General features: G+C 38.2%; 1 protein-coding gene across 16 annotated transcripts in view; it reads left to right on the forward strand.

The window, feature by feature from the left end:
* LOC18432773 (uncharacterized) overlaps positions 1-26,953 on the forward strand; it is a 69,457-nt gene extending 42,504 nt beyond the window's left edge. For 7 of the 16 annotated variants that reach the window (XM_088853984.1, XM_088854024.1, XM_088854013.1 and 4 more), the window contains 10 exons: positions 23,279-23,365; positions 23,466-23,565; positions 24,463-24,646; positions 24,740-25,003; positions 25,343-25,525; positions 25,628-25,777; positions 25,924-26,003; positions 26,137-26,300; positions 26,390-26,453; positions 26,543-26,953. In XM_088853984.1, the coding sequence (XP_088710110.1) occupies positions 23,279-23,365; positions 23,466-23,565; positions 24,463-24,646; positions 24,740-25,003; positions 25,343-25,525; positions 25,628-25,777; positions 25,924-26,003; positions 26,137-26,300; positions 26,390-26,453; positions 26,543-26,677 (1,411 nt within the window). In that variant the 3' untranslated portion in view covers positions 26,678-26,953. Of the gene's footprint in view, positions 1-22,381; positions 22,462-23,278; positions 23,366-23,465; positions 23,566-24,462; positions 24,647-24,739; positions 25,004-25,342; positions 25,526-25,627; positions 25,778-25,923; positions 26,004-26,136; positions 26,301-26,389; positions 26,454-26,542 lie in introns of all 16 variants that reach the window. The other 9 variants (XM_006842872.4, XM_088854033.1, XM_088853993.1 and 6 more) reach the window with 3 other exon arrangements.
* Positions 26,954-27,743: the final 790 nt, after the last annotated feature.

Consider the following 27,743-nt stretch of genomic DNA (forward strand, 5'->3'; position numbering starts at 1 on the left):
TGGCTTTTTCGGGGGTGGGGGGAAGAATATGAATAGACCTCAAATTCTTTTAGATGAACACTAGTACATAGTCCATGAATGCGCACACACACACACACACACACACACACACACACACACACACATATATATATATATATATTTATATATATATGGAAAAAGATAGTAAGCCAGGCTGCTTAGATAACAATCTCAGCTAACAGCCCAGATTGAATTTGGGCTCGATCCAATGATCACGACCTCATTTTGCATTTGAATTTTTATTTTTTTCTACAAATCCAAATCATTTGAAATTTTGAGCATCTATTCTTTAAAAATATGAGAATATAATAAAAATATAAAAAAAATAATATGCAAAAAATAAATTGACTAAAATACCTTGAAACTTTTCAGGGGTATTTTGGTCAATTTTGATATTTTACTTTTTTTATATTATAATTAGGTGCGCCTTGATGAGAAGAATGAACACTTAAAAATTCATGTGATTTAGATTTGTAGAAAAAAAATGAAAATCCAAATACGAAATGAGTTCGTGACCATCAAATCGGCCTAGATTGAATTTGGGCCATTGGATGAGATTGTAATTTAAGCAGCCTGGCTGACTCTGTCTTTTACCTATATATATATATATATATATATATATATATATTTGGTGGGGTGGGGTGGGGTGGGGGGTTTAGATGAATGCTAGTGTAAATGCATTGGGGGGGTGGAGGGAGGGAAAGGAACTTACCTCCAATTTTACTAGTGTGGAGTGAGAAACATTTTGTGGCAGAGGCATTATTGGGAATGATTGTTGAATAGAAGTATAGTATATTTAGAGATATTAATTGACAATGGTTAGAGTGTCATGTAGTTCAACTTCATTGGCCTGTGTACTTACTCTGCATATAATTTGTGTGATGTATGTGGGGTTGCAACCCGGTGCTGGTCTCGCTTGTACAGGGTCCCGGGAGGGGTGGGAAACGGTCCTCACCTTTGGCTTTATTCACAAAGTAGCAGCTCTCAGGACTCGAATCCGCGCTCTTGCGCTGGCTACTTGATATATGAACAAGAGCTTTAGAATAAGTAATCCTGTCGCAAAGAGGGACCTGAAAAATTGTCATAATTAATTCCTGATCCCTCTTGGGAACCTGTAATCGATATGCCAAAATGCTTTGTCATATCCTCCACTTTGTTACACTTTCTCACTTTCCCTTTCCTAGTTGATTGCTTCATTTTACTAGGTTGATTGACTGTGTTGGACCTGAGTGACAACCTCAAGGTTGCAGCAACAAGTGCCTTAGTTGAGCTATGGGCTTGAGCTCATTGATTGCATCCTATTTTAATGCTAATAGTGCATCAAAATGTTATGCTTGATTTACTTATGAAATGCGCACTTGTCCTTCACAACCCAAATAGTTACTCAGTTTGTGATGGTGTCAGATATAAGTTTTTATTTTTCACTAATATAGAAATGATAAATGATTCTTTTTCAACTTTCAGTTTGCAACTACAATAAACATTAGAGGAACTTATGGTTTGGAAAGCCTTTTATACTGGGCAGTTGGTTTTGACCAATGTTTAAAAAGTCAGACTTGTGGGTGGAACTGGTCACCCGCCAGTTCTGAGTCGGAAGTTCCTACTCGGCTCACTCAGCCAAAGTTACCCTTTAATGAAAACCATTCGTCCTATTGTCCCTCGACAATTCCTTTCTTTCACCCCCTTTTACACGTCTTTCTCTTTTTCTTATCCACTCGTCCCTCTATCGGTGTTCCCTTCCCCTTTTTACACCCCTCTCTCTCTCTCTATCTCTTATTGATCTGCTCTGTTTTTCTGTGGTCCCTTTCTTCCCCCTTTTACTCCTTTCCCACACAGCAATTTGCATATATAAGCTCTCACTCTTTGATTGATTTTGTAGGCGCGGGTTCTCTCTTTCTATAATTGATTTTGCAGGTGTGAGCTTCGCTCTCTGTATAGTCCATTTTGAAGGTGTGAGCTCCTCTCTCTGTATAGTCCATTTTGCAGGTCTGAGCTCTTTCTGAAACCATCATCTCACCTTTGTTCTCTCATATCAGTTTGCCGGTCCAATATTTCTCTTTCTAAAACCATCATCTAACCCCTGTCTCTCTAAAACCATCTACTAGCCCCTTTCTCTCAAAACAACTTGGATCTGATATCTTTCTCTCTCTTAAATCATCTCCTAAACCCTCTCTCTCATAAAGTCTACAATCATCATGATCCCTCTTCCTCTTGTTTCCAAATGAAAACCTCCTCCTCCTCTGCAATTCCAAGCCACCCAACTCCCTCTTCAAATCTAAAACCATCATCCCATTTCTTCTTCTTTCCAACTCAAAACCTCCTTCAACTCATAGCCACCCAACTGCCCAAAGAACGAGCCGAAAATCTGCCCAAAGCACATTGCAAAATTGGTGGTGAAATCCCCCCAAAACAGCTGCAAATCCGCTATAAAAAATGCCTGGAAATTGGTAGGATTTTCATAGATACTATAATTGCAGATTTCTTGAAAAAACAACTATGATAGTAGCCCTAAAATTGTGGATTTCATGGATGCTTGAAATCAGGGATTTTTATTTGAAAAATAAGCAAGATTTTCCCATGATTTGTTGGAAATAGCATGCAGATTTGCTATCTTAGATTGCAAAGCTAAAAGCATTTAAAACCTGAAAATCTAAGGGTTTCTAATGTTTTTCTGACAAAAGATTGATGAGTCATCCGATTATGTGACACTCGACCTTGTTCTCCATCTGTTCCAAGCCGACTCGGGCGGTTTCAAGTCGGTTAAGTGATTTTTTATTCATTGGTTATGACAAAGTGTCATCTTGTGCTAGAGTTCAAAGTGTTAACACTAAGTGGAATGCAAATGAGTCTGTTGGGAGTTTGGAACAAGTGATATAGAATTTTTATTTAAATAAAAAAAGAACAATTGACTATGGATTTATTGAAGTGGCAGCCTTTTTTGGTGAATGTGATGACAAGACAATTTTCCTTGAACAAATACTAATCCTGCTTTAAGATACCATATACTTGTACTCGGTTAACATACTAGTGTCGATATAATAGGACACTTTTGTTAAGTTTTGTGGCCTTTAAAGGCCTACAGAGCTTGTAAATATGATATTTTATAGTGGAATATGCACTTCAGTACGAGTATGTGTGTTGATTGACCAAGGGTTGGACAGTTTATGGGCCTTGTCATGTCCAAAACCCTTCCCCTGGGTATGTAGCACTACGAAGAAGGGTTTACAGAGGATTATCCCTTGTTGAGGTCAGAGAGATGCCCAGAGATGATGTTTGTAGACCAAGAAAACTATGTGATCTCCTGTATGCCATTGTAGGCCTATGAGAGCAAGGGCCAAAGCCTCAACAAACTTCTACACGACATGTACACAAGACAGCCGTATTACTGGGAAGCAGCCCTATAGAGGGACACATGTAAGTTTGCATAGAGAGAGCACCCTTTATACTGTGGTGACAAGTGTTAGGCCTGCTCTTAAAGGAGGGTATTAAACTCCACATTCTAGGATCATGGTTCCACTGTTTGTTGTCCAACTTTAACATGCCCATCATGAGCAATTGCAATGAGACTGTGGGTCATAGGTCTTTGTTGGGTTGGATAAGTAACTGTAGTGCATCATGGTTCCTAGGGCGAGTGGAATGTCCTTATTGTCACTGATTTTGACCCATTGGTACCAGTCTACTCCTAGTATATTTTATTTTGGTATTTTAAATGTTTTTATGATTTTTAAAGATTTTAATAATTTTAAAATATTATTTTTGCTATAATATTTATCAAAAGGGTATTTCTAGAATTTGTAGAATTTAAAATAACACATGTGGGACCAAGGATCCAGCCTCACGTGTGTGTGCTTTCTTTTATGTGTGGGGACCACATGCTAGCGTCGATATAATATATTGGTTATGACAAAGTGTCATCTGTGAGGTGTGAGAGAAAATTAATCTGAGCCATTTATCTCCAAAAACAACCATCATGATTTGGAGTGAATCTTTAGAGACCTTATCCGCTGGTATTTGGCGCATATCCACTCTTAGTTCATCAAGAACTTTGACTAGTCAACTCCAATCCTAGAAAATTCCAAGATAAACTAGAAATCCTATTATCTTGCTAAGAAGTAATTAGGACCTCTAATTAAATTATGACTTGGTAAAAAATTCTAGATAACAAGGAAATATGAAGATAACCTTATCCAAAATATTTTCACTAAGAAAAATATTTTATCTTATATTTTTTATTTTTATTTTAAAACAGATGACACATAAAGTGGGCATCCCACTTAGTGGGACGTGTAGGCCCTAGTGGGCTTCACGTGATGCCCTAATGTAAGCCCCCCACACATTGGATGTGTGGGCCCTAATGCGCTCCATGAGATGCCCTAATGTAGGTCCCATACGTGTGGGGTTAGCCCCCCATGTGAGTCCGATACATAATTTCATAAATGGTTGAAATACCTGCATTTTATCAATTCCAGAAGTACCCTTTTAAGTATTTTTTTTACATTTAAAATTCATTTTTAAATTATGAAATTCCTAAAATCCACAATAGCAAACACTGCTTTGAAGTGCATATGTATCTAATGCGTTGAGAACAAATAAATATCAGGGCACTCCACTTGTGCTTGGATCCATGATCTACTACTGTCTTCTCAAACTAAGCCAACATGACCAATGACCTACAATCAAGTGCAGGGGCTCATGATTGGCCCATCAAAGTTAGCCAATAAACGATAGAACCGTAATCCTAATATGTGGACTACAGGTTCCTTAAGAGCAAGTCAAAATACACACATAGTGCATGAGGGAACTCTCTCTATGCACATGTACACGTGTCCGTCCCTCTATGTAGAGATGTTTTCAAGAAATGCGGCTGTCATATGTACATGTCATGCGAAAGTTTTATTGAGGATTTGACCTTTGCTCTCACAAGCCCTTCCTTCGCACTCAAGAAACCACTAAACACCCCTGGCCCACAAACAACGTCCCTTGGCATCTCTTTGACCTCAACAAGGATAACCCACAATAAACCCTCAATCATAGTGCCATATGCCCTCGGCTAAGGTTTTGGACATGACCCGAGTTATAGACTACCCAACCCTAGGTTAGTCAGCCACAATACACTCTCATTGAAATGCACAAATTACTATAAAAGATTTTATATACAAGCTATCTAGGCCTTTAAAGCCCACAAACCCCAACACTTAGTTTTTTCAGAATATGCATATGCTACCTCCTCCCTCTTTATCTCCCTCATCCTCTGTGACGTACCAGTTGCAGTTGTTGTTTGAGTGGCCCTTTTAGGATAAAAACCTGAGCCTGAAGACTCCTTAACCGAATCCAAGTCAAACCCTTCTTTGGGAAGGCCTCTAAGTTCCAGGGTCTCCGACCAACTGCTCAGTAGCTTTCTCCATGTCCTTGAGAGTGATGAGATTTTTCTTCTTGATGGAATTCCTCTTCTTATGCTAATTGAACTTCTCCTTTAGCCTCCAATTCTTTGCAATAAATACTAAATCATTGAGCTTCTTTTGCTTAAGCCTATTCCTTCGCTTTGTATGTACCAATAAGAAAAAATGCATGAGTACTACGTGACCGATCTAGATTTTAAACTTGGACTTAGTGAGAATTAAAGTAAAACTATAAAAGTATAATTAAATTAGTACTGTATGTTTTTATCTTCTTTAATGCAAAGCTAATTTAATAAACAAGAATAGAACTAAACATATCATCTCAAATGGACTCCAATTTTGCTCAGAACAAAAGAGCTAGTATTTAAACTCAAGACCCAGACAACCATCTTTTGGAGGTTTGGAGCGCTACTCTCATGCTGACTCCACCATTGGGCTGCAAATTGGGTTCGATCTCAATAATTAATTTTAATGAATCATAATGATTATGGACAATTGAAAATTTGCATTAGCAAATTGTAAGGAAATTTTGAAATAAAATATATTACGTAAATCTGATTTAGTCTGTTGTCTCACAGCCATTTCCTTCCCAAATGACTTCAATGAACAATTGTACAAAATGTGTTCTTCAACAGATCTCTTATTTTGGATATCCAGCTCAAGAGCAACTCTCTCAAGGCACTCATTACATCCATTCATAATTATATCCCTTCTCTTAATTTTTAGGTCAAAAAATGTTCGGGTTAAAATAGTACGTAGCTTCATGTAATGATCTATGAAGCTGCCTATCTCACTTTCCATCCATAATCTCCCAAATTGGGCCGTACTTGCTCAAACTCTCCACTATCTCCTTCTTAGCTCCATCTAGAGCATCATATATAAAGCCCATAAAAGGCTTGTCACTATTAGTCGATCGCAAGACCAAATTTTGAAATACTGCTAGTGGGTACTTTACCCCATATGCCAATAAACCTCAAAAAGAATAATATCGTGGGACCTCTTTCCTTGGGGATCTTTAGACCGCTTGTACTTGCTCCAATCCTCTAAAGTGAACATAAATCTCAATGGTATCCTCCTATTGTTTATGCTCCTAAGATGCAAGTAAGCAGTAGTGAATCTGGTGGCCTTGGGCCACATTAGCTCCTCTTTTTTTGTGAAATTGCACATTATGCTAAGAGTAATGGTGTGGCGTATATGAAAATTGTGACCTCCTTAGCCTTAGAATGTGTTCCTTTTACATTGGGAATCTTGCCATAAGCCTCAAGCATAGTGTCCAAAGTACATGAGGCCTCTTTTGGTGAAGCAAATGAGTTGTGGCTTAATCGGGAGCAACATTACTTGTGCAAACTTTGATTACATTCTCCTTCCAGCCTCCTTCCTTATCAATCAAAGAGAAAATGTAGCGTGCATCATGAAAATCTTCAGAAGCATCAATAGATCTAAAAATGCTGTACCTAAAGGAAATTTCACCAAGAGGTTCATGATACTTTTTCTTCTCCTGTCAATCCATGAATATGTCATATTGGACACCTCAAATTGAGCCCACGCGTCCTTATGGGACTTGAGGTACTCCTTGGTGTATTTTACGCTTTCTACAATGGTGCCTTTACAAGCTTATTTGGGGTTGGCCATTCAACCGCCGCCAAATTTGGCCAGTTACTTCTAATATTGTACGTAAGAGAGCAATATTAAAAGAAATGTCTTCCTAATAAAACCACTGAGCAATTTATTGAATTACTCGGCCTCTATCTTCCTTCTTGTATTTGTTTTCTAGCATCACTTGATTCTCCCCTTTGCCTTTCCCTTTCTCAATTGTGGCCTCAGGTTACGTTTAAAAAAGCATCAAGGGGACCTTTCATATGAGGCCTTTTAAACCCAAAACCCCTCTTAGAACTTTGAGAGATTGCCACTAGCCCACGTCCTTATCCCCTCTATCTCTTCACAAGCTCGGGAACTCCTACCCCCCCGGATCCTCCACGCAAAAAAAAGGGGAAAAAGAATCTCAAATATAGATTAAAAATGAACCTTTCTGCTCAAATCTCTGTTCTTTAATGTTTTGGATGTTGATCATGCTCAAACGCACCCCAAAAGTGTTCTAGTACCCTCCTTAGAACCCTTAAAATAATTTAATTAAGATAGGGTAAGCTTCTTGATGATTCTTCAAAGTTTACAATTGTTCTTGATTCGAGAAAAAATTGCAAAACAACGATTTTTGGGTGATTTTAGGGTTTAGGATTGATTTTTTTCACCTTGTGGTTTTAGAATACCCCCAAATTGATCCTTTTCCCCCTATTCAATGGGTCAAAAAGGCCCAAAATGCCCTTCACGGGCTATCTTTTTTTGCTTAAATTTGGCCTAGTTCCTGGGTGCCTGCCCAGAACTAAGCGCTAGGCACCTGCCTAGTTGGCATGGGCTGGAGCCTACGAACTAGTGCCCATATATGCCCACCGAGGCCAAGGTGAAGCTGCTTAGGGATACTTGGGGGCCTAGGTGCTGGGCGGGTCGTTTTCTCAAATAATGATAGTTAGGCACTGCATGTCTGTGATACATAGTTATCATTGAGTTGATCAAGATACTCGTATCACTTTCCCATGTCCTCGATTTTGGGAAATGCCAGTTGTATTCCTGCTCGTCATATCCATGCTTGTGTTTGTTTCTCTATCTATTCATCCTAGCCGATAAATATTTGAAAGATTAATATTGATCCCCAAGAATTGCATGTTTTAAGTTTCTAACTCTGCATTTTGGAAAGCATGTGCTTGGACATGCAATAGGAGTTTCTCAGTTAAACATGCTTCTCAATATAGTTACATTGGTCATCAAGTTTATTCTCTGACTCGAAGATTTCTTGTGATGTGTTTCTTTGCTAACTTTTGAAAGCTGATATTTCTAATCCTAGCTTTACCTTGTTTTGCATAAGTTTTCTATTGGAACTGATTTGCTATTTTGTACATTAAACATAGAAACTATTCAAAGAGACAATTTACATTTTATACATAAAAGTAAAATACACCCACGGCTGTCAGATGTGAAATCAACAACAAGGGGTCTATCAATGACATTGGTCAAAGTCTAAGAAAACTTTTGGAGGAATGACATCAGATTTCATATTTGATGGCTTACGATTTCTTTTACCTTTTTCTTATGAGAAGTAAATAGTCTCATTGTATATGATTCGTAGTAAATAATGTACTTCTTTTCTTTTTGAAAGATGTGAGTAGTTCTCATCAACAACAAAATCTAGATATTAGTCATTATTGACGGGCACATATGATCCATAGTAAATGTACTTCTTTTCTTTCTGAAAGACGTGAGTAGTTCTCATCAACAAAAATATCTAGATATTAGTCATTATTGACGGGCACATATGATCCATAGTAAATAATGTACTTCTTTTCTTTCTGTAATATGTGAGTAGTTCTCATCAACAAAAATATCTAGATATTAGGGAATAATTAGATATGAGAGTTAGAAAAACAACATGGTTAGAGAGGGAAGACATTAGAGAGAGTTAGTGATAGAAAGAAAAAGACACGGGACACAAAACAAGGTGAAAGAAATACTTCCTATAAAGAAAGGATAAATGAACATCCATGGGAGAATAGAAGCTGCGGGGGAACCCGTAACTTCTTAAAGCTAGTTTCCTGTAGCACTTGTAACAAACAAGGAAATGCTACAATAAATTAGAACTTCAAACTTTTGAATGTTGGGGTTTGTGGCCCTTAAAGGTCGTGGGAGTATGTAGAAAGACATTTATTATGGATTATACACTTTAATGGGAGTGTGTATTATTTACTGACCAAGGGTTATGCGGTTTATGACCCTGATCATGTTCAAAACCATTACCTTTGGGCATGTGGCACTATAAAAAAACGTTTGTAGTGGGTCATCTTTTGTTGAGATTAAAGAGATTCTTAGGGACGGTTTGTGGGTTAGGAGAACTATTTAGTCTCTTGTGTGTGGATATAGGCATGTGAGGGCGAGGTCTAAATTCTCGACAAGCTTCCTCATGACATGTACATATGAGAACCGCATTACTAGGAAGCAACTTTGAAAAAGGATACGTGGAGAGTCCCCTTTTGCATTATAATGACATGTGCTTAGCTTGCTCTTAAGGGGGTGGAACTGTAATCCACATCATGGGATTAAGGTTCCACTATTTATTGGCCAGCTTTTACAAGCCAATCATGAGCTCTTGCATGAGACTATGAGTCATGGGTTTTGTTCGGTTGGTTTGAGAAAATAGTTGTGGATTATGGGTACTAGGTCGGGTGGATTGCCCTTATAGTAACTTGTTTTGACCCATTGGTACCATTCTATATCTAAATATTATGTTTTTGGTGTTAGAAATGCTTATGTGAATTTTAGAAATTTATTCAGAATTTTTAAAATTTATTTCTACTTTAAAATTCCTCAAAAGGGTATTTTCAAAATTTTGAGAAACATGAAGGGCAAATGTGGGGCCCTTGGATCCAGCCCCACTTGTGTGCCACACCCCATGGGTGGGGCATGGGGCCCATGGGATCACATGTCACCATAGGGGGTGGCACACTCCACTCCCTGATTTAAAAAATGTTTGTTTTGAATGCATAATTTTTTAAAAGAATTAGAATTTATTTTAAAAGATTATGTGGCCGTATTTTGTTGGAGGTAGTTTTGACCAAATAATATTATCTTTGACTTCTTACAATTTTGAAATAGTTATTCAGAAGTTCTGGAAGGTTTTTAAATGGTCGTACCCTATTTTGACTAGAAGTGGACATGGGTCAAATTTTAAGGCAATAATATTTTTAATATTCTTCCCTAAATCATGATGGCTGATTTGTGGGATGGATGGTTCAGATTTGTTCATCTCACCTCACATATTTCTTTAATTCCTTATTGGTCAATGTGAGTCATTGTATAGGCATACGAAAGAAAGGGGGGGGGTGGGGTTGGCGGTGCTTGAGGCCTAAGTAACGAGGCGAACCCCCTTAATTTTCTACACATTTTGGAGCCTCTCTCTCTTTCCCTCTCCTCCACACCCCAAAATTCTGTCTCGTAGCTTATCTCTCAAAAGTTCTTGTATCTCTCCTCGCTCTCTTGATAAAAAAAGTGGCATGCTACCTCAATAGGATATCAAGTGGGTGGCATGCCAAAGAAAGCCTAATTAGGGAGTGAGAGGGGCATGCCTAGCCTTAAAAGGGTGGTGCCTTCTTAAGTCATACCCTAGATGTTCTAAAAGGGGGTTCTACCTAACCCTAATTGTTTCTTGTGCTCTCTAAACCCTAAATTGAGTGATATTGCCTAGACAAGCCTGGCTATAAATTTTCAGTAAAACCACTAGGATTAAAAGTGTGCCACCGGTCAGGAAATCGGATGTGGGGTTTATCAAGTCTCGTGGGGGTAACTTATGCACAATCAAGTATGTCTTCTCGGTTGTTTACTTTTATTTTTCGGTTTGATTTCCATATTTACTATGATTTTCTAGAGACCTTATTTATACTTAAATTGTTAGTGGAAGCTTGGTTTTTATTCCTGGATTGTGTTTATTTGTTTTAGATGTAAAAGAAAAGGTCCTAGATTGTATTTAGGGCTTTAATTTTCATTTATAGCAGTGTTTTGTGGAACTTGCAAGTGGAATTCAGATTTATTAATAATGAAAATATTTTTTGTTGACTTGAATTCCACAACCACATCTTTCATTGGTATCAGAGCCTTCATAATTTACTGCCATAGTCTAGGAGTTTTTTTTATCGTTTTTTTTGAGTCAATAAAGATGGCTGCCAAGAGTTTCATGGCTGAACTTATTAAATCTAAAACATTTGATGGAAAGCACTATAAAAGTTGGGAAAGAAAGATTGGCTATGTTGTCTCTGAAGAGGGACTTAGCCAGATGCTTACGGAGAAATGTCCACCCCCACCAAGAAGAAATTTTTATGAAAGACAATCCATACATGATGCTTATGCTTAGTGGGTGCGCAAAAACACCCTAACGAAGCATCTTCTCCTTATGGGCATGGAAGTCTCTCATGCCCTTGAGTACGAGCCCTTGAAGTCTGCAAAAGAAATTCATGAGAGGCTTAATGCTGATTATGCCACTCCTTCCCTCACTAAAAGAACCATCCCTATGAAACAATACTCAGATATAAAGATGAAAAGGGACAATTAGCCTAACACATACAACAGTTTGGAGCTATTGTTTGTGAACTCGAGGCGGCATAAATAAATTGGATGAAAATAGGCAAGTGTGCCACTGATTGAATACATGGGAAGCTTTCATTTGAGCCCTCACTGCATAAGAGAGCATCATGAAGTTGGATGAGATCATTACCAAGCTCAAAACCCAAGAAGAAAAGAGGATGACTCACGACATTTCAGCCATGAATGAATCCACAAACATGGTAAATCTAATACCCAAGTCTGGTTCATTCAAAAAAAAGGGGATAATGGACCTAAGAAAAAGAAGGATCTAAAGAATACCCAATGCTATAATTGTAAGGAATTTGGGCACATTGCAAAATACTTTAAAGCACCCAAGAATGCGAATCCCAAAGGCGACAGGGAGCATGCTGGTGTAGTCCTTCAGGCTATACTAACGGACCCTAAGGAAGGGACATGGTGTTTTGACAAGGTCCACTGCCCATGTATCAAACACCAAGGATGGCTTCAAAACTTTCAAACCTATTGCTCCCAAGGATCAACTTGTCTTTATGGGACGAAAATACAAATGCGATTTTGGGTATTGGAAATTATGTCCTTTAGTTGGAAAATGGCAAGTGCATGGTCCTAAAGAAAACTCTTTATGTTTCTGATATGAGGAAGAGTCTGTTTTCGGTGGATATGCCACCATTTTCACTGGCAAAAAGGTGGAGGTAAAATTTGGGGACGAATTGGTCTTGAATGGTTTTCTTGTAGGTGGTTTCTCTATGGTTGCAATAAAGAACTCCATTTCTTATGTCTCGTGTTATAATAATGATGATGATACATACATATAGTATATGAGATTGTGGCATATAAATTATAAAAGAATGGAAAAATTAAAGAGAGAAAGATTATTGAAAAATTGAATGGAGACTTAACCAAGGTTTGCGAATCATGTGTTCAAGGAGAGCTGATTAAGAAATTCTTTGTGAAAGCGTATTGAGCTACTGACATTTTAGAAGTTGTCCATAGTGATATTTGTGGACCTATGAATGTGGCCACTAAAGGCCACAAGAGGTACTTTATCACTTTCATTGTTGTCCAGTCCTGTTTTGGCCACTTATACCTATTATGGGAAAAATGTGAAGCTCTAGACCGTTTCAAAGCATACAAAGCTAAGGTAGAAATTCAAACGAACCTGAAAATTAAAGTACTCAGAATCGATAAGGGTGGAGAATATTCCTCATGATTGTTTAAAGAATTTTGTACTGAGCAAGGTATTACCCACAAATATACCATGCCGTACACTCCTCAACACAATAAGGTAGCTGAGAGGCGGAATAGAACCTTGGTGGAAATGGTAAGGTCTATGACAGTACATGCTTTGTGGTGGATTTGGCTTTGCTAGCAATTTTGGTGCTAAGATGCTCAGGATGAATACAACCCTGTCTTTTTTCTTTTTCTGTTTTTACTTTTTCTATTATATTTGGAAAGTATTTGGGAGGTATTCTCTGTTCTTTCTTTCTCGTTCCTCACTCTCTCTTTCTCTTGTATCACTCTTTCCCCACTGTTCTCTTCTCTGCCCCCTGTCTTTTTTGATGAATGTATACGGAGCACCCAACTTGTGGGCTGCCATTTTTGATATATTCGGAGCACCTAATTTGTGGGTTGCCATTTTTGGATAATTTTGTAAATTTCTTATAATTATATGAAGTTAATTTTTCTAAAAAAAAAACTCTCCCTAGATTTCTGAGGAGAAGCAATTTTTGAAAACTAATTATATTCTTTACCGAACTCCCACTAATTCCTCATGATATTTTCATTGGTCGTTCGCCGTCCCCTCTTTTTTTTTGTGGGTTAGTTAGTGGGGGAGAAGGCCCCCTACCTGTTTTTCGTTAATACTTTAAAATATAGAAGATTACAACTCATTTCTTAACAAACCTAAAATAGGGTACATGTGACAAATCATGAAGTAAAGCAAGAGAAATAAAGTCTGGCGGACTAGAACGCCAAATAATGGCTTGTGAACGAGATGTGGCCCTCTTTGCAAGAATGTCGTCCACCATATTGGCCTCACGAAAAATATGGGTAATGGACCACCAATGATTAGAGAGATTGAAAGACGTTATCTGCAATTGTATATAACTTCCAAGGAGATCAACAACGTTCATGAATAACATTAACGAGCAAGGCTGAATCACTTTCAATCTGAAGAGGGAAACATTTTAACAGAACAGTTAGGATCAGACCTTCAATAAGAGCAGGGAATTTTGCATAATTATTGGAAGCGATTCCAAAAGGTTTTGGGAACGCTGCAATAAAGTCACCATCACAGGTCCTAATAACACCACCCTCTCCTGCTGGACCTAGGTTATTGCAAGGAAGCCCCATCAATGTTTAGCTTGAAGTGATTAGAGCTAAGAAATGACCACGCCATTGGGATAGCAAGCTAGTCCTTCTGTTGATTCTAAGTGAATACTAGATTATCAATGATTGCTTTTTTTGATACATGATTTACCCAGGATTTAACATCAGCTAACTCCTGAACATGAGAAACACTCTGTCGAAGCAATTGTTACCTCCTAATTGATTTTGATTGAGAGACTCTTCGATTGCGCTCCGCCCATAAAAACTAGATAGTTGTAAAGAATAAAGAAGTCAAATATTAAATAATCTATTGGATTTGAATCTGAAAGATAATCAACTTCTTAACATAATGGGGATAGAAGGGCCTGGTATGAATAGCTTACCGTACTACCATGTAAGAGATCCCTATACAATCAGTGAGAAATCACAAAGGAATAGTAGATGACAGGGACAATCATCACCGTTTTTACAAAAGGGGCATATAAGAGGAGCCATGGCTATCCCACACTGCTGCAGGAGAGAGATTAGTGGGTAGCCGATTTTGAAGAGCCAACCAAGAGAAACATTTTGCTCGAGGATGACATTTTGATGACTACAAGGTTCAAGAAATTGGCTAAGATTTGCCCTTGTCCTAGATAAACTCCCAATCCCCTTTAGTCGAGAGCAATCCACTGTAGAATGAATCTATATTAGAAAATCCCTATATGGGTATAATAGGAGGATAAAGCTCCCAACCTCCTGCTGTATCTGAATCAAATATCCTGATGTAGCCGAAGGTAAGACCTAAGATTGAGGAACACCAATATAATTAGAGACCTTTGGCTTAACAACCTCAAGGTCTTGATGAACAATCGAACCATAAGAGTCCCATATTGATTTTTCTGTTAACCATGGATCTGCCCAGAAATCCACAAGCCGACCATCTCCAATAACCCATCGAACATTATTCTTCAAATGAGATAATCTAAGACAAATACCCTTCCAAGCATAAGATGAATAATTTTTGTATTTGGAGTCTCATATGGAAGAATTCCCGAAATAATGATGCTTAAAAAATCGAGAAAATAGAGATGAAGGGTCTACCAAACTTCTCCAGGCCAATTTCATCATCCATGCAATATTATAATCCAGTATGTTGAGGACTCCTAGTCCCCCTTCGGCCTGAGGTAAAAAACAATGTTTTCCATTTAACAAGATGCACTCCCTTTTTCTTAGCCACTCCTGCCCATAGGAAGGTTCTCTGCGGCCGTCCAATCATATTGCAGGTTCATTTTGGTAGAATAAATGAGAGGATCCAAAAAATAGATGAAGCATAGAGAACTGATTTCAGCAACTGAAGTTGCTCTACATAAGATAAAGTTAAAGCCTGCTAAGAACCTAACGTTCCAGTCATTTTACCAACCAAGCTATGGCAGTGTCGATACTTCAAATGGCTATGAAATAAAGGCAATCCCAGATAGCGCATTGGGAGGGAGCCTTCACCAAAACCAAGCTCTCTCAGAATCAATGATTTATTGCCTTGCAAAACCAAGAAAAAAAGGCTTTGCTTTTTGCAATATTAAGTTTCTAACCTGTAGTTACCTCAAAAATAGAGAGAACTAATTTTATAGCAACAACAGTAGTGGTAGAAGCATCGTAGTAGATCGCAACATCATCAACATAAAACAGATGCGACACTCCATAATCACATTCCGAAGGAAAACCCTAGGAATCATACCTTGCTCGATAGTACAATCCAACTGCCTACTCAGAAAATCCATCACTTGTAGAAAGAGATAGGGAGATAAGGGGTCCTCTTGTCTAAGACCTCTTATCCCCCTAAAAACACCCTTAGGGGATCCATTGCACAACACAGAAAAAGCAGGAGTAGATATGCATAGACGAACCTACGAGATAAAAATATCTGGAAATCCTAAAGCAGTCATACGTGCAATAACCAATGACCAAGATACTTTATCATAGGCACTATTTAAATCTAGCTGTAACTCATTTTGGGCCTATTGGAGTTTTTGTTACATATGGATATGAGGTCATTTGCGATGAGGATGCTATCTGTGATAAGTCTACCTTTCAGGAAAGCAGCTTCTCTAAGGTCAATCGAATCATTGAGCACAACTCGTAGGCGATTAGAAATGCTTTTGCTAATGATTTTATACAATACATTGCATAAACCAATTGGGCGAAAGTCTTTCATAACAGTAGGAGAACCGATTTTAGGAATGTGGCAAATAAAGGTAGAATTGATTTGTTTAAAAAATTTACCTTTCTTAAAGAAATCATTCAGTGCCAAAAAAAGATCCTTCTTGAGCACCTCCCACCCAAATTTATAGAATTCCACTAAGAAGCCATCAAGGCTTGGAGCACTTTCACATTTCATCCCCAAGATACAATCCTGTATCTCCTCCATAGTAACATACTCAACCAACTTTTCCTGCTGATGGATTCTAAGTAAAGAAGGTGGCCGAAACTGTTCAGCCATCTGTATATCAACAGTACTTTCCTGGGCAAGGAGATCTTCAAAGAAGCCTATCATATGATTATCAATATCTGCTTCAAAAACCAAAGAATTCTCATTCTGATCCTTAAGAAAAAGGATACGATCACTTGTTCTCTTGACCACAGTCGATAGATGGAAAAACCTTGTATTAGAATCCCCTTCCTTCAACCAATGCTGCCTCGACTTTTACCTCCAAATACTCTCTTCATGGTCCAATAGTTGCTGTAATTTTTGGTACACTCCTCTATCATTAAATTTTCATTGGAAGAGTCGTTACACAGATCATCATGTATGAAGGATAACTTTTGCCTCAGTACTGTGATAGATTCACTCACTTGACCAAACACTTCCTTGTTCCAAGCACGTAAACCCCCCCAGAGTATTTTTTTTCTTTGTAACAAAGTGAAATATAGGTGTGCCCCTCACTCTGCCTTGCCAAGATGCTGAACTTACATCAATAAAGTTCGGAATTTTTCCTCAAGTTAAGAAGTACTTTAAGGGTTTCGGCCCAACCAAACCCATATCTGACATGGATACCAGCAAAGGGCAATGATCAGAATTCCCCTTTGAAAGCAACTCTACTTTGAACTCTGGAAACACCAGCACCCAATCTGTGGTTGCCGTAGCACGATCCAATCTTCTTTTGACACATTTCCTACGAGGCTGACTGTTAGATTAGGAAAACCAGCCCCTTGCAGTACCAAGGTCCATTAATCCACAGTCTGACATAACTTATGCAAAATCCTCGGAATCTGGAGGTAAATATCCACTACCTCCCATCCTCTCCAAATTGTCCAATAAAGTGTTAAAATCTCCTAGTACCAACCACGGTACTGTAGTAGCTGCCCCAATACTTCTCATGTGATCCTAAAGAAAAACTCTCTGAGAAACAAAATTAAAAGTATATACCCCATAAATAATTAAAACAGAACATTCACATAAACGAGTGGCCTCAAATGGAAATCATCTGATCATCAACATTAAGAACCTTGATTGAATACATAGAAGGGTTCCAAAATAGCATGATTCTCAATCTACCATCAGTATTATTGGCAACAACATTATTTTGGAAACCCAACTTCCTTGACCATACATTAGTTAGATCTATTGGCAATTTAGTCTCTAGAAGAAATAATAACCCCACATTACTTTGATTTTTAAGAACACCAATCTCAAATACCCTACCACAGCCTTGAAGGCCATGAATGTTCCATGCTACCACCGACATATATAAACTAGGAATTAAGAGACTTGTCAGAAGAAGGCTTACCTTCACTAGCCAATGGGATACCCTGGGGAACTTTTTGGGCCTTGTGAACGATCACTTTCTTTCCACCCAGAGATGCTGATGATATTGATGATTTGGATTGTAGCTTAGCTTTATACATCCCATCACCAGCAGCATGGTCCTGCACAATCTTCCTCTTACTACCATCACCCTCCTCAGATTTGTTAGGAACAGTAGTAAAGGGCATTAGAGGACCCCCAACAGCGTCTTCCATATCCATTGCTGATCTGCAAAGATCATCATGCTTCTGCTTGCTTCCTATTGTGAGGATGTCAACATCAGTTTCAACATGATCATTACGACGATCTGACAGCTCTTGATCAGTAGCAGCAGTAGCGTCTAAATTCTCCTGAGCAATGTCATCAACATCAATAGCATTGTGCTCTGTATCAGCACCAGCTAGTACGTCGAGTTGATCATTCGACTCACCCATCTGCTCTTGGCCGGCAGCACCATCATCAAATTTCTCCATAGGAGTGATATCAACGGCAGCAGTATTGTGCTTTTATCAGCACCAGATTGTACTTTAGCATGAGCGTTGGACTCCTCCATATGCTCTCGGCCAGCAGCAGCAGCATCACCGTCTGGAAGAGCCTCTAACTGCTTGGGAACGTCAGCAACATTAACATTTTCTGTTTCAAGATCATAGAGTCCTTCATCATGATAAGAAGAAGCATCTGGCTTCTCTTGTGCAGTGGCAGCAACATCCACTAAATGCTCTTGCATAGTAGTATCAGCATCAGCACTGGGCTCACCAATAATGGAATCATGATGACCATCGGCTTGCTGAATATCCAACAAATGGGCATCCTCTGCTATGTTCGCTAAGAGCTTGAAACCATTAAAGATACCATCTGTCTTTCTTCTTATAGATGTACTGCTTCCAGCCCTTCACAACCTTCCAACCCTCTCCTGAGGGCAATTATACATGAGAACCATTGTCATATCCAGCCAAAACATTAGGCATGGATGGACCTTTTTGAACAACACTCGAACGACATATTTCAAGCTTAAGCCCCAACCTTCAACATTTAGAACATATTGACGGGATAAACTCATGGATGATTTCTTGCCTATATTCGTCCATTAATATCAGACCAAACCTCAGATGGGCATGTATTAGCTAAATCCATCGCAACACAAACTCTTGGTTCAGCCCTTGAATGCATCTTCGTAGGTTTGTCCATAAAAAAGGGCTTTCCTGCACTAGACGAAATCCGAAACCAAATATCCGGTTCCCAAAACACCAACGGCAAGCTCGGGAGTTTGGCCCATACATGAACAACTTGTCGTGTTGGCTTAGAAGGTTGGACCGAAGGATGCCATTCCTGAAGGACTAAGCATTTCGTATTTACAAACCATGGCCCACTAGTGTAGGCCACCTCCATTACCTCCTTAGTGTGAAATTGAAAAAGTAAGAAACCCCCATCAATAGAGAACACTTCAATCTCCTGTTTCAACCTCCACATTTTCTGCAACATGCCCTTCATATAGGTCCATTTGGGTCTGCAACCTAAGAAATAACCCAGTAAACCATTTTTCCATCTTCCCAGACATGAATCGACCATCTCTTTCTCAATTTCAACATAGTGTCTACCATTAGTGATCTTTGAAGGTTTAATCCCCAAATCATCAAAATAAAAGATTCCATTCTGGATGCCCTAAGTACCAAATAAAAGATCTTTTGACATTCCCGAACCCCAACAACTACTAGTAGCGGCAGTAGTCCCATTATTTTTTGGAGCTGAACTCAATGGGGAAAACAACTCCCTTATAGCACCACTACCATGAGAGCGAGAAGTAGATCCAAGGCCGTCTTACTTCCTGTGAAGGCTGCACCCTCCTTACCCTTAACAAACATACCGTCACTTGCCCTAGCATCACGGGAGCCACCCAAAACAGCTCCATTATCAACATCTTTTTTAATCAAATTACCGTCGTCATTATCAGCTCCATTAGTAATATGGGCAATGATGTTGTTATGAACACCATTATCCACATCCACAGATTTTTTAGAATCATCAATAGCACTTCGAGGGATAATATCCGCCACAGATACACCATAAACAGACATATTGAGATCCATAACTGACCCATCAGAAGTGTCTTTAGTTTGATCTCTTTGCTCAAACCCAGAAGCACCCGAATCATTGATAACTAGAGATCCAGAATCATGGGTAACATCCATACCATTGTGAGGGGCAGAGCCTATATCCACAACAGATCTATTACAAGTAATGTCCGCAGCTCTACGAACTCCTTGATCAGCACACTGAGAATCATTAATAACAATAAACGACTCCTTTGAACCAACAGCCACATAAGGAGCACCAGCAGCAGTTAAACTCTTCTATTGAACATGAACATTCTCCAATCTAATGCAAGAGGGGCAGCCTTCAACGACCCCATAGCAGGATCATCATGAAGGTTAGAGCCCTTTGCATCCTTTCCACCATAAGCTCCACTCAACGAATCAGACATATTGCCGATGATAGCATGCCCAAGATCTCCAGAAGAAACTGTGGTAGAGCCTCCCCGAATGCCATAGCTAGAACCAGCAATCATGCAGTACCCAGATCTAACCCCATTACTAGATCCAGTCTCAGCACGAGACACAGATCCATCAATAACCAGAAACGACCCCTTACCAGATTCCTCACCGCCAACACCGCCTGCCAAACCACTCGGTTTTGGTGGCTTGCCGTCCATGGGGAGTGGCCCTCCATGGCTGGGGTTACCCAAAGAAACCATTGAAGAACTACCAGCCCACGCAGCCATGGCTGAAAGCAAATCTCACCATCTTCTTCCCCTTCTCTCTCTAGGGTCTCGTTAGGGTTTAGAAACAAAGATGGAAGATCAAGGGATAGGGTAAGTCAGTGGGATCCAAAGTGGTATGTCGGTGGGGATTTGGGCCCATACCCTTTAGTGAGAATGGAGTCAGAGACCTCACCATGGGGCTCAAGAATACTACCACTAAGGGCCCATCGCCACTTAAGAGTGTGGGGATGCTCTGCCCATCGAGCTCCACCGGATGGATGTTTAGACTGCCTTTCTAAATGGGGAGCTAGAAGAAGTTAATATGAAACAACTAGAGGGCTTCAGGACGTTCCTTTATGGTCTTAAACAAGCATCAAGGAAGTGGTACATTAAGTTTCAGGAGACCTTATCGAAAGCTGATTTTGTTCCTAACCAAGAGGATTGTTGTATATTTATCTAGGTCAGTGGGAGTGATTTTATATTCATTTCTTTATATGTGGATGACATGATATTGCCAATTGTTCGATGGCTCTCATATTGGAAACAAAAGTTTTCATGTCACAACATTTTGATATGAAAGATCTTAAGAAGACCAAGATAAGCCCAACCATGTGTCCTACAACTCTAGAAGGAAAAGATGCCATATAAGGCAAAGATGCTATATAAAGAATCATGTACAAAAGTGCAATTGGGTCACTAATATACTCTATGTCAAGGGCAAGACCAGACTTATCATTTCTTATAAGTGTGGTTAGCAGGTTCTAGAGGATTCCAAGCATGAAGCACTGGACAATCAAAAGAGTTTTGCGATATTTAAAGGAAACAATTAATCACGTGCTCACTTGTGGAAGATGTACATATACAAGGATATGCAAATGCGGACTATCAAAGCGATTAAGATGAGATGAAGTCCACATCTGCGTATATCCCACACTTGTTGGTGGGGTTGCTTCCTTGTGCTCAAGGAAACAAGATGTCGTTGTTCTCTTGACCATGGAATTAAAGTTTGTAGCTTGTTGTCTTGCAACAAAAGAAGCAGTCTGGTTGAAGAAGTTCTTGAATCAAATTAGATTTGGTCCAGCCAAGTGCCTATATGTAAAAATCTTCTGCGGCAACCAGGCGGCAATTTGTGTGACCAAAGAGCTCCGATTTCCCAAGAAATCAAGGCACATTAAGGTCGACTACTTCCACATTTGCAATGAGATCCGAGAAGGAGAGATCAAGGTTGCTTATCTCTCAACAAAGGCTATGTTGGCAGATCCTTTGACCAAAGGATTGGTGGCAAATGTATTGCCAAACATGTACATTGGTTGGTTTGAGAAAACACCTTGTGGATCATGGTCACTGGGTCGGGTAGAATGCCCCTATAGCACTTATATTGACCCATTGGTACTAGTCCACTTCTAGATATTCGATTTTTGATATTAGAAATGTTTCTGAGATTTTTTGGAAATTTTTAGAATTTTTGAAATTTATTTCTATTGTAAAATTCATCAAAAGGTTATTCTCAAATTTTTGAGAAACAAGAAAGGCACATGTGGGGTTCTTGGATCTAGCCCCACATGTGTGCCACACCCCATGGGGCCACATGTCACCTATAGGGGGGGTGGGGGTTGGCACACCCACTCCTTGATTTAGAAAAGATTGGTTTTGAATACATAATCTTTTAAAAGAACAGGATCTAAAAGAAAATTATATGGCCTTTTTTTGTGGGAGTTAGATTTGACCAAATAATTTTTTTTTCGACTTCCTACTATTCTGAAATAGATATTGGGAAGTTCTAGAAGGTTTTTAAATGGTCGTCTTATTTTGACTAGAAGTGGATATGGGTCAAAATTAAGGGGATAATGTTCATCCTATTCTTCCTTATATCATGATGGTTGATTTGTGGGATAGATGACTCATACTTGTTTTTCTCTCATCTCGCAGATTTGGTTAATTTCTATTGATCACAGTGAGTCATTGGACAGATATACGAAAGAGAGGGACCTTGAGTCCTATATAAGGAGGTGAACCCCCCTTCACTCTCAACACCTTTTTCGAGCCTCTCTCTCTCTCTTCTCTATGCCCCAAAACTCTCTTTCTCTCTCCAAAGTTCTTGTCTCTCTCTCATGTCTCTCTCTCTTGATAAAAAAGTGGCACACCACCCTAATAGAATATCAAGAGGGTGGCATGTCAAAATAATCCTAATCAGTGTTTGAAGAGTGAGAGCGGCACACCTAGCCCTAAAAGGCAGGTGACTTCTTAAGGCATGCTCTATAAGTTCTAAGAAAGGGTTCTACCTTACCCTAATTGTTACTTGTGCTCTCTTAACCCTAGAGTAAAAGGTATTGCCTGAACAAGCTTTTAGGTCTTGAATTTTCAGCAAGACCAATAAGATCAAAAGTATGCCATCGGTCATGAAATCGGATGTACCAAGTCCTTATGGGGGTAACCGTGGTTACAATCGAGTAACTCGTCCTATTTGTTTACCTTTGTTTTCAATAATATTTCCATATTTAGTGTGATTTTTTAGGAACAATATTTGTACTTAAATTATTATTGGAAGATTGTTTTTTATTCCTGGATTGTGTTTATTTGTTTTAGCAATAAAAGGAAAGGTCCTAAGTTGTATTTAGGTTTTTAATTTTCGATTGCAATAGTGTTTTGTGTCACTTATAAGTGGAACTTAGATTCATTAATAAAAGAAATAAGAATTTTTTTATTTATTTTATAGACTTGAATTCCACATAGCCGGATCTTTCATTGAAGCTGGAAGTTCTAGTTTTCAAATGTGCACAAAATGACTCTAGTCAATCTTACGAGGCGAGTTTTGCGATGTTGTAGGTCTAATTTAAAGCGGTTGGACTTTCGGGGATTTTATACAGTACTTTTGGAGAGGGAAGGTGACCTTATATCTGTGGCTGCAATTCGGTAAATCAGTACTCATATTTCTTCAAGAATGTCAAATAATTTCATTCTATTCTATGAAGTAGTGTGTATCTCACGTTCAGGATTTCTTACCTTCTTTTAGAATACATGGAAAGAAGGTTGCAGAGATGCCTCTTGTTGGTACTCGTGTTCAATTTCGGAAACAAGGGATGTGTCGACTTCTAGTTCATGAAATTGAGAAGGTAGGGCTAAATTTAGAACATATGTCCAGCAATATTTGGTATTATGTATTCAAATAATTTCTGTATTCAGTGATACTTACGCTTATTGTCTCCTTGCTCATTTTGGTTTTCCAACTTGTGTTTTGATGTGAGGATACATTTTTTTTGAAAATAAAAATACGAGATAAAACATAAACTTGGAAAGTAATTAATAGAGAAAATAAGAGATGAAAAACAAATATATGGATGTAGAATAAATACAAATGCATTTAACTTTATATTATTAAGGAAAAATATACAATAAGACCATTTACCTTTGGTACAAGGTGGTCACAATTAATTTTGACCATTAGATGTGAAATTGGGTGGCTGCATTTATTCTATTGACCAAGCTTAAAGTTCAAAATAAATTTTCTCAAACTTTGTGACACACCCTTGCTATCAGAATTCAACATCAGATGGTTATAAATAATTGTGACCTCCCTGTACCAATGTTAAATAGTTTCATTAAGTACAATGATAAATAGTCTCATTAGTCTTTTTTACATATGTAATGTAAAACAATGTTAATTTTTGCTATTAATGTAAAACAATGTTAAGTTTTTTTATGTTAAACTTTATTGCTGAAAACGCTCAAAATTTTGAAAGAATTGCTTCATACACCTTTTGAGACACTTTGAATATCTCAGTTGAATGAGGATATTTTTGTCCAAACTGGTTGAATTCATATCAACATTTTCCAAATAGGATAATTTGGGAATGAAATCTTACTCATGGCATTCCTCTCCAACCTGCTCTTACTAATATTGTTAGTTACTAGTATCTTGAAACATACCCTGCGTATAGTTTTAGTCATGAGAAATAGTTGGCAAGATACTGATGCCTCCTTAAATGTTGCACATATGCTCTTTTCTCTAGATGCTATCTAGAATGGAGGTCGAAATGTTAATTGTGCCAGCTGCTCCACAACTAAGTGAAACTTGGAGAAATTCTCTTGGGTATACAGAGATGCCACATTCTAAGAGATCAAAGTTTTTGGGGTTCACCTTTCTAAATTTTCCAGATACGACCATGTTTTGGAAGTCTCTCATGAAAACAAAGGGTACATGTGATTCATTGCAGTTTCCTGTTGTGCCATCCATATTATCAGCCCAGTCTTTGTTTTATGTTACTTATGATTATTCTATATTTGCAGGTGTCTACAAAGACCTCTTGGACACTGCTAGAACCTCGCAGCCAGATACACGTAATGTCTCTGAAGCAAGTGATACATTACTCCCTAGCTTATTCTGTGGTGATACTCATGCATCTCCTTTACGGGTTCTAGAACCCATGTGCCAGAAGCTCCTCAAGACACCGAGAGGTATATGTGACGATCGGTGCTTTGTTTTATCTGAAGGGAAACATGTTCGGTGGTTTTGCAAGGCCAACTTTTTTACACCCGGAGTCCAAAAACAGAGTAGGGCAGAATTTATGATCTCAAAATTTTCTGATAATGTTTACTCATTACTATAATAAATTTAAAAGAAATTGATCTGGAGCTCAGAAAACAATTGAAAACAATCACTTCTCAAAGAGTTTCCCAACTTTCCATTTGGGGAATCAGATTAGGGTTTGAAAGCTCAAAATCAGTTTTCTATTTATTTCTTTTAATTGTTCTAAAGGTGAATATTATATGCTCTAAAAGTTTTATTGGGCATGTGACCACGTCTAAGAGTAGTCAGATAAGCCTAGCAGTGCCCTTATCTGAAAGTATTTCCATTTCTATTGCTTGTTTGCACTTAATCTATATATCTAGGAAGACCAAGAGTCCTCAAAAAAGGAAACAAGAAAATTAAAGACGTGGGGTTGGATGGGTATAGTAATTCTTCGAAAGCTAAGAAGACAACAGATTCTGTTCAAAATGTCCCTTGTGATGATTGCCACGAATCTTGTTCACACGAAGGAAGAATGTCCCTGAAGTCCTTAAAAAGAGGAAGAGGTACAATTAATGGCTTTTCCTGTTGTGCCATCTATTAACATAGGTATGCATTCAGTTAGCTGGGGTCTCTTCTTATGCTTGTTGTGCATAATCTGTTTACAGCGAGACCCCTAATCATCAGCATGAGAAGAAAACAAGTGAAATGTGTTGCTTCTGAAGCTAAAGAAACAGTTAATCTTATTCAAAAGGTCCCTTCTGATTACAGTCGTGAATCTTCTTTTGATGACCAAGAAACCATAAAGAAACCAAGAGGTACTGTTTAGAACCTGAGATAGTTTTCTTTGTTGGCTATCTGTAATGAAGCTCAGACTCAGTTGTCCAGCTCTTATTCTTAAATTTTCTGTACAGATTCTTTTCCTATACACAATTCATGTTTATTTTACATAATCTCTTTGCAGGAAGACCCTGGATTCTCACCCAGAGAAGTAAAAAAGTTCAGAATGGCTCGAGGATGGATGGAATTGTTGCTATTTCTAAGGTTAGGAGCAGATGTGTCACAGTCAATATTTGGCTCTTAATGATGCTTCAACATCTCTTTCACGCGGTGTTTCAATAGTATATAGCAATAGATGCAGCCGTGTTTATAAACTTTTGCTGACATCATATTTTAGGGGGAGGATAATACTCGAGCATCTCTCTCGCACCAGCGAACTATTCGAAGTGGTCACAACAATCAATTAATTAATGCTTCACAGCCTTCATTAACTGAAAATATTCTTCAAGAGTTCCAATCTGTTAAAGAGGCTACACTGATGGAGGAAAGGAAAATTACTGAGTAAATACCGGAAGACTATGCTTTCTCCCGTTTACACAAATGTAATGCAAGAACAAATATATTAACTTACACATTCGCTTGTGTGACAGGGTTGACGCATGTCATGACGACCACTTGCTTACTTCTTTGGAAATGGTTAATCTGAATCATCTGGTATTGCTAGATTTCTTTTGAAAATGTAGTGTACTTAGACAATTATCTGCTTCTGCTCATCTGACTAGAGGATATGTTCATGACATCAGAGAAAATGCATTGGTGATATTGAGAGGAGGTTTAAGGGATTCTGTTATAGACGTAAACCACTTCAGAGAAAATGCATTATTGAGAGGAAGTTCAAGGGATTCTGTTATGGGCGTAAACCAGTATTATTTTCCTAACTGGGGAACTGATGGCGCATTCTTGTACCTATATAGCACACCCCCTTTTTGCTCCCTCGGTGTAAATTTGTAGTCATCAATCAGAACCATGCATCACCATTTTGATGGAGGGGTTTAGTCCAGAGAATTATTCGTAGCTATGATAAATTTTTGTATCAAACACATCATTTAAGTTATCCATTTATGTTATGAGGATCGATATCAAAGTCATTCCAATATGCATTTTTTCACTGTGTATGACATGTATTTTTGTTAATTATGATTGTTATTTCCTAACCATTTGTTTCGTATGGTATGCTCGAGGAGACTTAATATGAGAGCCTTGATGAAAGGCAGGTATGATCTAGCCAAATATATACAATTAATATATATATATATATATATAGGGAAAAGATAATGTCAGCCCACAGGCTGATAGCTACAGTGTTAGCCAATGGTCCGGATTGAATCTGGGCCGATCTGACGGTCACGATTTCATTTTGTGTTTGAATTTTCATTTTGTTTCTATATATCCAAATAACTTGAAATTTGGAGTGTTTATTATTCAAAAATAGAAAAATCTAATAAAAATATAAAAAAAAATAATTCGTAAAGTATAAATTGATCAAAATACCTTCAAAATATTTTTGGGGTATTATGGTTAATTTATATTTTACAAAATATATATTTTTTTTATATTTTAGTAGGTGCGTCTTAATGAGAAGAATGAACGCCTAAAATTTCAAGTGATTTGGATGTGTAGAAAAAAATGAAAATTTAAATGCGAAATGCGATTGTAACCGTCAAATCAGCCCAAATTGAATCTGGGCCATTGCCTGGTAATGTAGCAGCCAACCTATGGGCTGATAGAATCCACTTTCATATATATATATATATATATATATATATATATATGTGAGAAAAAAGTTTATATAGAGTCGTGGCTCTAAACAATCAAATTAGAGCCCACCTCAAATATTTCATTAGAAGATGTTTTGATGTCCAAATATCCTTAAATTGATCATCTCGACATCAAGATGCATGGACATGAGAAAAAAATAGATTTCAAGTTTTGAAAATAGTGTAT

This window comes from Amborella trichopoda, chromosome 1 (genome assembly GCF_054954075.1).
Source record: "Amborella trichopoda isolate Santa Cruz 75 chromosome 1, AtrichopodaSantaCruz75HAP2 v2.0, whole genome shotgun sequence".
In the NCBI taxonomy this organism is placed as follows: Eukaryota; Viridiplantae; Streptophyta; class Magnoliopsida; order Amborellales; family Amborellaceae; genus Amborella; species Amborella trichopoda.